This window comes from Rhinolophus hipposideros (genome assembly GCF_964194185.1).
Source record: "Rhinolophus hipposideros genome assembly, chromosome: 4".
NCBI lineage: Eukaryota > Metazoa > Chordata > Mammalia > Chiroptera > Rhinolophidae > Rhinolophus > Rhinolophus hipposideros.
Window position 1 is genome coordinate 13,070,563 of NC_138050.1, and position 16,177 is coordinate 13,086,739.

A 16,177-nucleotide genomic window follows, 5' to 3' on the forward strand; every position below is an offset into this window, starting at 1 on the left:
TACTATTTTTGGAGGGAGCAGAAAAGACTTGAGATTGTCTATATATCATCCAGTGGCAAAAGAACTTCCTCCACTATACAAACTTAAAAGGATAGTGGGAGACAATTTTTTTGCATGAAAAAACTCATAATTCTTGTGTTTTCAATGTACCATTTACACAAAGATATAAAAAGTGAGTCAGGATGAAGAGATGGAAGCCTCATGGACAGTGTTATTATTATTTTTTTTAAACCTGTTTGTCAGGGACAGAAAAGGCATTTCAGTTTGATAAAATGATAGAGATGACTTAAGGCTCTTTTAGGATAGAAGAAATTTAGGCACGGCCATGGGTTAAGGAGAGAGAGAGAGACAATAAATATAGGAGAAAACCATAACTCCACAAGAACAATAGGAAAGGAACTGCTGATGAGGCAATCTCACAAAGAAGAGGGAAGACAAAATTAAGAATATCACTGGCTTTAGAATATGACTATCACTGGCTTTAGAAAGGGAGAGAGAACCTTCTTTCTTCGAAAGATGAGAGAAGGAGGGGAGAAGATGAGTGAAGATACAGGGATATTTGGGTCTAAAAGGGAAGAAAAATAAAATAGTTAACAGTGAATGGATTTAATCACCCTGGTGGTCTAGGAGGAAAGCTCACTTACTGAGAATGAAGGCTGTATGTGGTATTTATTACTCTGGAAGGAAGAACTAGGACCACGGGTCAGAGAAAGATTAATGTGGACTCAATATAAGAAAGAACTTATTAAGAAGCAGCACTAGTTGACAGTGGAATTGGCCTTCTCATAAAGTTGGAAGCTGCCAAAACAGAGGCTTCTCGTTGGGAAGAGGTGAACAACTGTTCCCGCGCTGTGGGGAGGACTTGTGTATTGGGACAGAGGGGAACTCATGAGTTCCAAGACCTTTAGTGTACTGGACTCATTTGCAATATTATGTTTTGTAAGGTTTCTCCATATCAACAATTCAGGCGTCACTATTACTGAATACAATAAAAAGAAGCCCATGAGGACCAAAAGAGAAAGAGTAAAGAAAAGATTGCATGTGTTATACAACGTCTTGATTTCCTCAGTAGAAAATCATTCTGTTTGTAGCAAAGGAACTAGCTTGTGCTTGAGTGAGTTTCTGTCTCCAAAGTACAGTACTCTCTATGTCTCCATAGCTTGGCAGTGGATTAAAATGGGGGGAAAATCACTATGTTCTGGGAAACTTTATATTTATGCATGAGCTAAAATGCAGCTATGATGGAGAAAGTCGCCAGAACCCCTGTGGTTTTTCTACTGCTAAGAAGGAAATGGGAACTTGGTAACAAGAGCAAACCACATTAGCCAATGAGTTGTCTGTTTGAAACTCAAAAGCAACAAACAAAACCCTCTATTTCATACATCAGGCTGCATTCTATAAATCAATGCAACCAGGACTGATCTTACCAGATTTTCCATACAACAATGAAATTTCACAGAACTTTGCAATTATTCAATAAGATAGCTCTCATTTTTTTGAAATAAGAACTATATATTCCTAGAATTAACATCTATTGAAACAACACACTATTTCAGCATAAAGTACCACACATCTTAAAGAAATATGCCCACATATTCAATTTAAACTGGCCATATAATCCAATTAAAATTTAAATCTATAAAAATTGTCAATGTCTTGTGACCCATTAGTCATTTTACCATAATATTTTTCCAAAGAGATAAAATACACAAGAGCAATATGCAACATTTAGTATTCTCAAAGTTCAGTACCTAACATCCTTTGGACATCTTTAGACATAAGTAATATTAAAAGTCATAGGAAGGGTCATATTTCAGGTAAGGTTACTATTTACAGTTATTCGTACCCAGCATATTGCCTGGCACATGGTACATTAGCTTAGTTTACTGAATAAATAAATGGATGCATGAAAGAATGAATTTTGTTAGCAGTGACTAAAAAACCACTTTGTGCGAAGGCCTGGTGTTTATCCAACTCTGAGCAACTTCCCAGTGTTCCCAACGCCCTTGAGGTTTCCCAGGATCACCAGCCCCAGAGAGGAGCAATGGGGCCGTAAAAATCCTTATGACCCTGATCAACGTGGACATAAGGTCTGGGACTCCTAAACATTGACAGCTGTAGAAGTTTGACTGGTTCTAAATGATGTGGCTTCATTTAATCTTCCAGAGATTCCCTCCACAACAGGGTGAATCTCTCCAAAGGTCCCTTAGTTCTCTCTCAACTCCACCACAGGAATAAAAGTTGAGACTGAGAAGAAAGCAACAGATAATCGCTTTTAGTTCTCAAGAGCACCAAAAGCAAATCTTAGTGACATCTGCCTCCAATTAAGCCCTGCAAATGAATCTACGTGACTGAGTCCAGCTGCAATCCACTAGGAGGTATATTTCAGCTGAGGTGTCACTCACTAACATCAGTCACTAAGTAATAAGGAACACAGTTCTGAACGTGCTTTGACATTTATTATCTCATTTGAGATCCATTACAACCCAGGAAAAAAAGGTGTTTTACAGAATAGGAAGCAGGCGTGGAGATATAGAGACCACACAGTAAGTAGGACATGGAGTGTGGACTAGACCTGTGTCTTCCAAACTTAATCAAATGCTGTTTCTACTATTCTAGCTTCTAACTCTGTTTTCTTATCACCCAGAGTTCGGGAAAGCAATCAGGATCCTGTCGTGAATGGTGCCTGATGCAGGTTCTGTCTCATGACATTCAGGACATGAGTCCCTGGAAAGTCAGGATGGAACATTCTAGAAACATTTACCAAGCAAATCCTGGGAACCCAACACCATGGCGGTCCATAAGAGAAGCCGAGGAAATGTCCCTTCTAGAATCATATACGCAAGAACAGATGGGCATGTCTGGTGCAGAGAGAAGCTACACTGGAATTCCACAGAGACAGAACTCTGTGCCCTCACGCAAGCTCACGCATGCATGTGGACACACACATAGTATCCTGAAAGTCTCAGTGCAGTTTTAAAGTATCATAACTTCAGGAGTATGCATACTATAAACTTATTTTAAAAAATCATATGAAAGCTCAATTATTTAAATTTCTTCTATACCCCACTTATATACTTCTACATCAGTTTTGTGATTTTTGAATAACCATTTTAATTTTTTGTCTCAGCCAACATTTGCCATCTTCAGTCAGAGGGGCTGACAGGTTTTATAATAGATGATGGGCCTACAATACAGACAGCAAATGAGCCACATCTCACAGTAAGTCTGCAGTCGACTAAAAGTAATTTTCACATGTGCTGCTATTAAAACTGCATTGCTTCTAACCAAGCTTGTAGAGATGGACTTTTTTAAAAAAACAAAAATCCAGCACAGCTTTTTGTTTTTACAATACAATTCATCTGCTTAGATACAATCTCTCCTATTAAAATCCTTATAAAGACAAAGACTTTATCTTTATCTTTATCTTATAAAGATAAAGAACAAGACAAACAAATGACAAACAAAAACTCATAGACACAGACAATAGTTTCGTGATTACCAGAGGGTAAAGGGGATAGTGGGGGAGGGAGATGAGGGTAAAGGGGATCAAATATATGGTGATGGAAGGAGAACTGACTCTGGGTGGTGAACACACAATGGGATTTATAGATGATGTAATACAGAATTGTACACCTGAAATTTGTGTAATTTCACTCACAATTGTCACCCCAATAAATTAAAAAAAAAAATCCTTGCGGATACTTGTCCTGTCTTCTGCCACTTTAGCTTCCCTCCCAGATGATTTCATCCACACACCATCAGCTTCTCAAATGGGCATTTCTAAGCAAGCTAAGCGATACAGAACCCCAGGCAGGATCCTGAGGTATGACTCTCATCAAACAAACAGTCCCTCTCATCAGGGACATCATGGGCCAATCTAACAGAGCTCTCTTCCAGCACATTAGACATTGACCTATAAATCAGTACCTTTGGGACAGGGCGGTTCAATCAATTAAAAACACAACCACCTATAGCATTCAGACCATATATTTTCATCTTAGTCGAAGGGATTTCAAGAGGGGGGCCTGTCAAATGCATTGCTGAAATCCTCAAGACCATCCTACGGCATTCCTCTGATACACCAGGTGAGTGACCCTATCTATGAAAGGTCAGACGAGGGGGCAACCTTGTCACAGCTCTGTTGTTTATGTGTTCTCCTAATTAACATAAAGCTCTAGCTGTGCAACTCTAAAGACAGGTCAAAACAAACAAATAGAAATGAGTTCACTTGTAACTCAAGTTCAAATAAAACGTGGACAAGTTCAAACAGCATCTGTGGTGGAATGACTTGCATTTCCTCAAACGATATGTCAAGGTCCTAACCCTGGTACCGGGGAATGTGACCTTATTTAGAAATAGGGTCTTGGCAGATGTAATCATGTTAAGATGAGGTCATGCTGGATTAGGGTGAACCCTAATTCAATAACTGGTGTCCTTATAAGAGGAGGGAAATTTGGACACCAAGAGAAGGCCATGTGAAGACGGAGGCAGAGAACAGAGTGACACTGCCACAAGCCAGGGACACCAACGATTGCGGGCAAGAACCAGAAACCAGAAGGAGATATGGAAGAAGGAAGGGAGCATGGCCCTTCCCATACCTTGATTTTGAACTTTTGACCTCCAGAACTATTAGAGAATCAATTGCTATTGTTTTAAGCTCCAAGTTTGTGGAACTTTGTTACAGCAGCCCTAGGAAACTAATATATCTAGGCAAAAATATGTAAGGTTAAAGTGATCCCTGTCAACATCAGGGTCAAGAGCACTCAGGAATTGGTCAAAAAAAAAAAAAAAAAAAAAAAGAGGGGATGGTGGGCATTTAAGCTCCTGAGCAGGTGGCAGTCCTGGCAGGGGTGAGGTAAGCTGGCCAAGCAAGTTTGGGGGCATTGGCTTTGAGGTTGGGGGGTGAACAGAAGGTTACATCCTGTGACAGGCTCATCACCAAGAAGTTAATTGTCCCTCCCAGGTACAAGGTAAGCATTTTTCAACAAAATCCTGCCACTTTTTAATGGCAACAAATCACAAATTTGTCAGTTTATCATCAATATATAAGCAAGACCATTTATGCTTCCTGCCTCCACCTTGGCATTTCCCTTGCCTATGTTTCATCATTCTAATTTAGACAGCAAGCCATGCGGGAGAAGGATCTGCTGGCCTTTCTCTATATATAGTGCTGTATCCACCATTTTCAAAGGTGTTAAGACTCCCCTCATTGATGACGATATTGCTAAAACGGTTACATTTTGAGCTGGAAACAGGAAGGCATGTTTTTTTCCATCGGAAAATTTAGGGGAGGAAGGAGGCCCCTCACAGTTTCTAATATTGATCTGGCTCCAATGTAACCCCATGAAATACATGTCTATCATGGCAATACTACTCACTGGAAAGACCTCAGAGCGGTCTCCAGGAGCTTTCCCAGCAGTAATTAGGGGAATGTATTATTGCTAATCCTCAACACACTGGGAGCTGGGTTAATTTTGAAAGATAAAATAAAAGTGCTGCCTTGTGGCAAAAGGCCACTTCTTGGGGCCATTAAATCAAGCACAGCCCCGTGTGAGTATTGATTCTGAAGATATCTGCACCCCTGCCAACAGTCCTTTTAGGAAGCTACTACAGAACAGGTCAAATGAAGCTTCAATGTACAAAACCATTTAGCAAGTACAGATAAACTGGGCTAAAGCATGCTCAGAGCACTTTTTAAAAGATTCAAATTTTAATACATTAGCACTAGAACATGCCGTACAAGCAACAGGGAAACTGCAGTTGTTAATGTGTGAATTTTGTCTCAGGGTAAGTTCATCCAAGGAAGTAAAATCCCAATTTGGATTATTTTTCTTCCCCCTCCCGCAATCCACGTGTTTCTTTTAGGATGGGGGAGGACACTGTTACTCAGCAATGTATTTCACTTCAAGAAACAGGGTATATTCATCAGGGGAAAGGATGGATGTTAAGTTCTCAGTTTCTCTCTAAAATAGTTTGAAGTGGTCCTGCAAAGGGCTACACCATAATTGATGGGCAAGGTGTCCTGATGGATGTGTGCGCTTAGATAGATAAACAGACAGACAGACAGATAGATAGATATCTGTGTGCATTCTTTTTAATGAGAAAGTATTCTAAAGGGAAATCATAAGGGATTTGGGGGCATTTTTCTGTTGTGCTTTTTAGAAAGTCTGCCCGCCCATCATCACAGGTGGAGCAGGCTGCAGTATCCTGGGTTGAGAACACATTGTCAGGAGGGGAAAGGCCAGCCCCAGGCCTTACCAAGTCAGGGGAGGTGGGGGCGAGGCCGCACGACTGAGATGGAGGGCTTGGCAACCCGGGCCAACTCTGCTGATGTGAAACTGAGCCGTATTGCAGTTCCAGTCTGACAGGCTATTTTCCATATCAAAGCAACAAATGAAACTTTCATTTCAGGACGCATCTGGTCTCCCGGACCATTGTATCAGAAGGAGCTATTTTCTTTAAATTGAAAGTCAAGGCAGTTTATTTTTCTCAAAACTGTGCTGTCAGCTCTTCTGCCTGGCTCTTAGCACTCACTTGAAGCTGCTTTATCCTGAGAAAGGGTGGAATGGGGAGAGCCGCCCCCCCCCCCCCCCCGCCAGGGGACACTCTATGTGTGGTATATTTATATAAATCTTTGCCCCCAAAAGGCATGTCTATCAGAATAAAGATGGAAGGTATTTAGAGAAAACTTATTTAGAGGGAAAGAGATACCAAACCACTCTCCCATTACAACTTTTGAACCAAAATAACTTCAATCTCTTCAAATGACACATCTATATTCACTTTCATTGGACATTTGACGTTTTCACAATAAAGAGGTAATCTTTCTTATTCTTATCCCTCCTTATACACCCCATCATTTTTTAAAAAATGAAATAACTGAAGTATGTTTAAATGCATGTAAAATATGGGTAGATGCATATAATATACATACTCTGTGAACATATATCAGCAGCGTTAGAGCGGGACCATTCCATTGCATCATTTATCCTATTATGTTAGTGCTCAAGTATTTCCCATCCACTGTGTCAAAAGCTCGCTAATTGGTTTTATCTGCATTCATCTAAGCAAAAGATTCATTATCACTTCAACTTCCCTAAATAAATTAGAAGTAATATTATCAAGGAAAGGCCTCTTTGTTCAGTGCAATAATATTTCTTGCGATGCTGTCAAGATTCAGAGGTGATTTATACAAAAAATAAAAATCATTCTTGAAGTCACAACATTTGACATTCATTTCCCAAGGTGTGTCTCTCCCTCTTTACCAATTATTCCTCCTTTACATTTCATTTTTAATGGAAGGAAGCTACCCTCCTCTTTCTGGTCCTTCACAGATGCTAATGACATCAGATTCTGAAGGATTTAAAAGAAAAGGGACACCAAGCCACTTTCCCAGATAGGAACTAAAGGAGGCCACGTGAAAATTGTGTCTAGAAGCATATTCAATAACTTTATGACTACAAATCTCGCAAGTATAAATTTTGAGAAAAATATACAATTAAAAATGTAGAAATCCACACCATGCTCTTCTATAGAACATCAATTTAGTTATTACATGGTTATAAATTAGCCATTGGTATTATAATTTACTCTTCTAAATGATTTAACCTTTCCAATGATCATTTCATCTGTTTTTTATATATAAAAAAAATCAAAGAAATTCGAGATATGGAAAAGACATGCTGGGTGAGGATCTGAAACTGATTTGGTAGCTTTAGAGTTGACATAACCTTGGCCTGGTGCAGCTCATTTTGGAAAGCTGCCTCAAATTTCCCCTGGTTTTGAACTTTTTTTTTCCTTACCACTTTCATCTAGCAAGAAATCATCCTGGTAACGGAACTTCTCCGGTCCACATGCAATAAAAATGTCATCGTCACCAAAAAAGTCCTGAAGGCACATCACCTACAAGAGAAAAGCATGGCACTCAGCAAGGGGTCAGCAGAACAGCAATTACAACAATGCACCAGCAAGTCGACATCTGCATGAAGCCACTTCCTGTCTAATGCAATCAGGGCAGCTTCTCCAGAGGAATTTCAAAGGAAGGTCTCCAGCATCTGTTCCTAGTAAGAAACATGTTACGTTGCAGTTGTGCAGGAAGACGGGATAAGGAAAATAGAACCGGTAACTGTCACATTTATTACTTGATATATCAATAGGCTAGGAGGTAAGAGCTCTTTATTTTCATAATAGAGGGGACGCAGCCACATGTGGAAAAGGAGTGCCCCTTTATTCTTCTGAACATAATATTCCTTGATAGCAATAAAAGTCAGCATGTGATTTTAGCAACAAATATATTTTTTAGTAACTGATGCCATAATACGGACATGATGATCACTGGGGTAACTACAGAAGAAAAATAGTTGTATCATAATATGAATATAATGATCTTCTTTAGACCCCTTCTATTTCAAGTTGAAACAAGTTGAAACCAAAATGGAAACTTTCATAAGAGGAATAATAGAAAAAGTAAGTTATTGCTGGGATTTAGATATGTAGACTACGGCAAATGTATGCCCACCACTCAAGTTATGCTCAACTTTGAAATGCTCATGCTGCCCAACTTTTTGTAGTCACGCAAAAGGAAAGCTGTAAAACAATCTTTTGATATTTATTCAACTTATTATTCTCCAATAAGAACATGTAGAGCTAAATGGCGTTTTTCAAGTAAATGTGGTCAAAACGAATAATTTCAAACATCTTGCTCTTTGGATATGTGATATAACATTGTGTCCACAATGTGTATAATGCCAATACAAGGCACCGAGGACACTGCTGATTTCTATCTAGTTTCAATTTTCTTTGACCACTTGGAGCACATCCTAAAGCAGCCAATGGAAGGTACCCATTCAGACTTACAGGAAACAGATTTTCTAAGTAGCATTGCCCTTATATATCTGAGGACCACCGTCAAAACCTCCCTGGGTGATAGATTCTTTTGGCCTATTGACTATCAGCTCATCCCTTATTTCTTTGCAGTTTCATCTACAAGTCTCTTTGGGGTCCTGCTCTTTGTCAACCCTTGGTGGCACTACCCTGACACATCAAAGGTGCTGTAAGACTTACAGTAGTAAGTTGGGAGGACACAGCATTATTTAGAGTCCCCAAAGGCAATGATGTGTAGGCTTTAGATAGTTAGTTTTTCCAAACAATCTCTTATTTCCAAATAATCACTTGGCTGAAGTTTTAAGAATGAAATTTCTGTAATGGTTTGATAATAAGTATTAAGTACGAGAGAGGTATATGCCTAGTTTTCAGGGCTTATACAGTCTGTAAAAGGAAGATGGACTGAAGGTCTTCAAGAGTGGTGTCAGAGGCCCTGATCTTCTACTTAGATTATAAACAGGCCCTTTACAGTCAAAACCCACTCTCCATTTTACTCCTCTCTTTCTTCTGACTCCAACTGTGACCTTGTTTACCTTTATATTCATGGTACAGGATCCCAACCCAGCTTTTTTGGTCAGCATTGGTATCGTCCTAACCAACCCCCTATAGGTCATTTCCATTTTACCTGAATAAGTCTGTGTTGTGCCGATATATGCCAGTTAGCATATAGCTTGTACATACAAAAATGAGTAAGACATGGGTCTCTCCCTCAGGCAAAAAAGTGAACAATTAACCTTAAAAAAAGGGGGTGGGAGGAGGTTAATGAGGGTAAGGGGGATCAAATATATGGTGATGGAAGGAGAACTGACTCTGGGTGGTGAACACACAATGGGATTGATAGATGATGTAATACAGAATTGTACACCTGAAATCTATGTAATTTCGCTAACAATTGTCACCCCAATAAATTTTTTAAAAAGGTTAAAAAAAAGCAGCATTTCTTAAGGTGTGAATGGTTAATAGGTTTTGTGCAAATAGACTTGGAAAATACTGAGTTTATCCAATATAAGCAGATTTATTTCTGGTTTTCTCAAAACACTTAGTATGCTAATGTACACCATAACTCCAGAAAGGAGATAGAATGATCTAGTATTTCCCAAACTTATTTCATTCTGAGACTCTTTCCTCACACAGCATCATATGGACCAGTGGTTGACAGCATTCATTTTGGTGCTGTGTGGGCAGCTACAGGTGAAAAGAACTCTACAAACACACAAAGGAAAGAGCCGTTATCCACTCTCCTCCTAGATAGAGATATTTCTCTAGCTGATAAATACTTACTTGCTAATTTTCTTACACATGCAAACATTTACAATGGGCTTACTCTGTGTCAGATCCTGTGCCAAGATGTGATGGCAAATCTCTGATAGATTACAAAATATCGTTTTCCAAAGGAAATTGTCCTTTCTTTCCACATATTCCCATCATTTGCATTTTAGAACATCAGATTGCTAACCAGATCACATTCATCTATGTGTGCATGTTTTATTCTACTACTACTAAGTGGACAAATAACTATTATCCAAACCAAACTTGAACACACATAAGCAGATTGCCAGCCAACTGCTTTCCATCATGTACCAATGACCAACCTCCAACCCTGAGACATAAATAACATAATACACAACGATTCAGCTTGGACAGCTTAAGTATAATTCTGTTGGGAAGTGGGAAATGAAACATGAAGAACTTTTGATGTTACTTCCAAATCCAGAATTCCAAGAACATAAAAGGATGCCGTGATTGTTCAGGAAAACTAACTGTCATCGCCCAGCACAAAAGGGCAAGGAAAACTCATTTCAGTGTCAAGCAACATGTATTCATTTACTTCTCAATCTTCAGAGACTGAAATCAAAGAATTTGTTGAACTGTCAGAAACTGGGATGTTTTCTGTGCTCTGCTCTGGCGTGATTTAGCCATTTCCCTGTTCACACCCTCCCACCAGAGAAGGTGGGTATGGTCAGTAGATGAAATTCAAATTTATAAAACTGCTCCTTGTTAGAGTCCTTGGTAAAAGATTTGATAGCAAAGGAGCCTTCCACACAAGGTTACAATAAAGATGGATGTAGGATAATCTGATAATCTGTACACTTCAATCATCCATGCTCTTACGCTCTACCATCGACCCAGAGGTAGCTGCAGTGTATTCCATCTAACATAAAAGCTTCACAGAGGAGCATTCATAACCCCTTTTTTCTAGGCCAACATATTTTGAGACTTTTCCTTTAGGCATTACTATACATTCTGATATCAAAGGATTAGAAAAGGTAGAGAAATGTAAAATCAATGTTTTGCATAACGATCTAATTATACATACACACACACACACACACACACACACACACACACACACACACGGTGTTATTCCTTTGTAAATTTGAGGTTCTCAAAATTGAGTGTGATAACCAGCTTAAAAAAATGTTTCATTGATGGATAAAAACACACTCCTTGCTACAATGGCACTGTGACAGTTGATCTATTCTTTCATGAAATCTCTGCTCAGTAGGTATCATGTGTTGGAAGCATCCATCGATATTAGAGACAGGAAAGACCGCAAAAGCAGAGATACCAAGTTTGAAAAAAGAGAGATGTCCAACCTATAGAGGAGCAGTGGCTCCCTCTACAGGCTTTCCTGTGTCATCATCATTTTCCTGCCCCCAGAAGAGTTGGTGTTGTCAGCGAGCTCTCTTCTCCAGCGTCTCACTATGGCTGTAGATTCTGCCTCTGCAACATCTCTCAAACCCAGGTCTTGTCCTGTCCTTCTTCCCTCTCCCCCATCACCACATCATTCCAGATCTTATCTTCTTACCTGTGGACCTTGGCATTTCCCTCTCACGGATTTTCTCTCCAGTCCATCCTATTCAATTCGTTCAATCTACTCTTTCTTAGTTAATTTTTAAAATTTCTCTCCAAAATTTCTCTTCATTAGCTTATCATCATCAAGTTTAAGTTCATCTTCTGAGCTTGCATTCCAGACTCCTCAAAACCTGGTTCCAACCTACCTTTCAAGTCCACAGTAGTTTTAGCCATGACATGGCACCTGATACTTAAAAAGCACTTGTTGGATGGATTATGGATGGATGGATGGATGGATGGATGGATGGATGGATGGATGGATGGATGGGATGAACAATGGATGATTGGATGATGAATCAATGGGTGAATGATGGGTAGGTGAATGGAGGGATGGATGATGGATGAAAGGATGGATGGATGGATTATGCTCTAACCTGAAACATTCTCCAACTTGTCTGCTTTACTTACATATTCTTCTCAGAAAAGGACTTTTTCTTTCCTACTTGTGTGGTTTTTGGTGTGAAATATTTTCCATTGTGTATTCCCTCCTACCTAATTCTTTGCCTATGCAAATCCCTCCGCTGACTCAAGCTTCAGGTGAAGATTCAAGCCTTAGCTTCTCCATCGACTCCAATCCAAAGTGACTCACCCCTGTTCTGAACCCCTAGCGATCATCCAGTAAATGTTTATTGACCACCTATTATTTGCCAGCCACTGTGGTAGGCCTGGAGAATACGACTGCCCTTACCCTTCACCTCTTCTTTTCCAGTACATATGTGTACAGACTCACACTCCAAAGAATTCCCATCACACTGTAGTAAATTAGTAATCCAGTAGACAGTAACGTGTGTTAGCTGCCAGTGGTTTTGTCATGAGCCTGGAGTCAGGTAGCTGAGTTACCACCTCTACCACCACCACTGACTTGGGCCAGTCAGGAAACCCCAGTCAACTATCTTGAAATGTGTCCTGTTTCAAAAAGACACTAAATTTAGTAAAGGCAGAAGCAGTGTCTCCTGTTGGGTGAGATTCTTTGGCACAATGGAGACATCTGCTCTGGCACAATTTCCCAAGAGCACAGCTTGTTGTCAAAGCCTGGGATCTGAATTAAGCCAGCTCTGCCACTTAGATGTTAATTTCTATGTGCCTCAGTTTATCATATCAATTGTTTTTAAGGATTAGATGAGCTAAGACCATGAATCGGAAGAGAATAGGTCCTCAATAAAATTTAGCTATTTTCATCAGCCCAAATGTATTTTTACTCCCAAATAAGTATAAATCAAATGTATACCTAGTATAGGCATACCTCAGAGACATTGTGGGTTTGGTTCCAGAACCCCGCAATAAAGCGAGTCTTAATTTTTTTGCTGGCGGAGCATCTTGCCTTCAATTTATAAAAAACACATGATCTTTGAAATGCAATAAATGAAATATGAGGTGTGCCTATATAAACAAATAAAATTAAAAAGAAAAAATCAGTACATAGCTCCGAGGCACTATACCAACAGGCTTCTTTCTTTCCTACGTGGAATTTGGACAGAATGGAGTATATGGGTGGCCCTTTTTGCTTTGGGAATAAGGATTTTACTAGTATGATTATTTGGGTGAAACGCACACTGTTAATTAGTATCCAGGAATAGGAGCAAAGCTGGCAGGAGTCGCTAACATGAAGCTAGATTATGGTCATCCCTTTGATTTCCTTCAGGCTTCCACTGAAATGACACTGTGAAAGTCATTTGCAAACAGATTCACCTGCTATTACAGGTATATAGAGTTTTTTGAACCATTGTCTTCACTCAGGACCTCTTGGGATCTGTCACCAACTTTTAGTTTTGTGGGAACCAGAGATTGGTATTCCTCTGAGAAAACTGTCCTCTGTCAAAATATCCCACACTAGAAAGGAAATTGCATGCATATTACATGCAATTCATAAAGGAGGTAATCAGTTTATGGCACAAAATGTTTAATATTCTATCAATTTTTAGTTCTAAACTAGTGCTGTGGTTATTATATGAATCTAACCCCATATAAAACCATTCCATCTATTGCATCAGAGTTTATCTCTAATGGTACTTAGCATAATGCCATACTCACTGGATCTCAAAAACATGGGTGATTATCATTGCCAGATGTTCTGGAAAAAGCCCTTGAAAGGGGATCAGGATACCTGGATTCTGAGCTCAGATGTGCCATAATCATCATGTAGACTTGGACAAGTTACTTAATTTTTCTTAGTTATCAGTTTCTGTATTGGTTCTAGTATGTTTTACCACAGTAATTACATGAAGAAAAGATGGAAATTCCTCTGGTGATACAGCAACAAAAATAGTTCTATATGCATATACTACATTTAATTCTCTATATGCATTATTACATTTAATCCTCTCTGCTATGAAGGAGATAGACTGTACTTGGCAAAAGTTAGATGTTATTAGTATCCCTATTTTACAGATTAAAAAATTTTGCCAGATGTAACAGAAGATCAGTAGGAGTTTGGAACCGGGCCAGTTAGAATTCAAATGCAGGCCCTTAACTACCAAACTGTAGGAAAACAAGTCCATTCAAATGCATAGACACATGTACCCTTATGTTTAGGTATTATAAATTTCAGTTAAAACCATTGTAATAATAGTTACCACATATGTTGTATATTTATAGTTTATAATAAAAAGTGTCTAATAAATTTGTTAAAGGAAGTTTAATTATTTCTTTGACTCAAAAAAATAATCAGTTTTGTGACTCTCTTTTGTGAAATCTGAATTCATATCTTTTCCATTAACTTGTCATTACACACAATCCTCCCAGGAGACTAAGCTGCATGCAGAGAGAAAAAGACCCAGAGCCGACAAATATGGACTTCCTCTCCTCTGAGCTTCCGGTTTGAGTAGCTCTGCAAGAGCAGAGATTCAAACAAAGGCAATAAAAACATCTGCTATTTACACATTTCCAAAGCAGGACTGTGGAATCCATTCCCCTCTCAGTGGAATGAGATCTCCATGGTGACGCTGACATCACAGAGCTGGGCGAGATTCTCAGCAGTGCCTATAGGACAATATTTTCTTTACAAGAGCGCCCTCTACCAACGAAACTGGGGATATCTCTGCAGTCAGGGCCTCATTTGCTTGAAACCACATTAAGTCATTGGGTCTTTATCAGGTGTCTCTCAGTGTGTTAGACAATAAAATACTTTACCGTCACTTATTTACTATATTTTAAGTGAGATTATAAACAATTGCAAAAATAAAAGCCAAGAAATTCAGTCAGTTTATTGGAATCAGTGAGTATGACGCATCCTTTCTATTTTAATTTTCTTTTTTAAAAAATACTCATGTATAATTTCTCATTCTTCTTGACACTAGTTAAAGAAAGTAGGATTAAAAGTTCTGTTGTCTACACTTTAATGAGATGCTCTTTACCAAAAAGGAATGCTGTATCTTTGTAAAAAAAAAAAACAACAACAAAAAAAAGTCCAGTTGCCTGTGTATCTAAGGCACCAGAATCAACAACCTCCTTCTTTCTGTACAGTTCATGATATGACCATCATAATTAGCTTTCAGTTACTACTTGGCACACATGGGCCCCCTCGTCCTGCCAAAACTTCTTTTTGAGGTTTCTCTTCCAATTTCATTCCATACTTGGTTTCTTTTTCCCATTCTTAGAATTCAGCATTGTTATGCCACTTGATAATATAAGTCAACAATTGTGAATTTTTCTGTTTTATAACCATGTAATTCTGTACATTCCTGGGTCTAAAAATATGTCAACGATTAGTTTTATAGCCAAAAATTAGGAATGTGTTATTGTCAGAAAAACGCATTCTCCATTGTTCCTTTATCACCTTTTCATTTCTCTGATGATAAATTTATGCAAATTGTAACTTATTTTAAGCTGTTCTTTTAGCTAGAAAGTTCTGATAAAAAAACAAAAGAAATTGTGGTTCTTACCCAGAAAAGATATAGCTATTAAGAAAATAAATAAATTATTCAAATAACAACAATAACAATAATTATAACAGAGAGAGGAAAAGAAAGGTCCTCAAATTATTCAAACAAGTTTGAAGCTCTAAGATATTTTTTTTGCAAAAGTGGATGATACTGTTGGAATTCAGAAATGGCTAGGAGCTAACATTGGAATAGCACACTGACTTAAAAAATGGGAAAAAAATGGGGAAAAAAGGGAAAAAATGTTCTCTTTTGAAATGCAAGCAACTTAATTTGATGGGTCAATCAGATAAAAACCCCACCAATTATAGACTGGAAACTGTACACATCCATTCCTTGGACATGTTCTCAGCTGTGGTCTGTGAAGATCAGCTTAGGCTGTCTGGTGTGGAATGTACTCTCTCACAAAGAAATGCACTAACCATCTTTTATGGGCTCAGGCAAACCTAATTGGACAGCAACCTATTTTAAATGATCAATTTTTAAAATTAATTATCTTATTTTTTTTTAATATTAACATTTATTTTTTCCTTTTCTTAAAGATGTAAAGCAATTCT

General features: G+C 38.6%; 1 protein-coding gene across 4 annotated transcripts in view; it reads right to left on the bottom strand.

Annotated features, from left to right (window-relative positions):
• The window catches only part of DCLK1 (doublecortin like kinase 1), a 313,253-nt gene that overhangs the window by 149,924 nt on the left and 147,152 nt on the right, over positions 1 to 16,177 (bottom strand). For all 4 annotated transcript variants that reach the window (XM_081047041.1, XM_081047042.1, XM_081047040.1 and 1 more), the window contains exon 4: positions 7,806 to 7,905. In XM_081047041.1, coding sequence (XP_080903167.1) covers positions 7,806 to 7,905 — 100 coding nt within the window. The remainder of the gene's footprint in view (positions 1 to 7,805; positions 7,906 to 16,177) is intronic.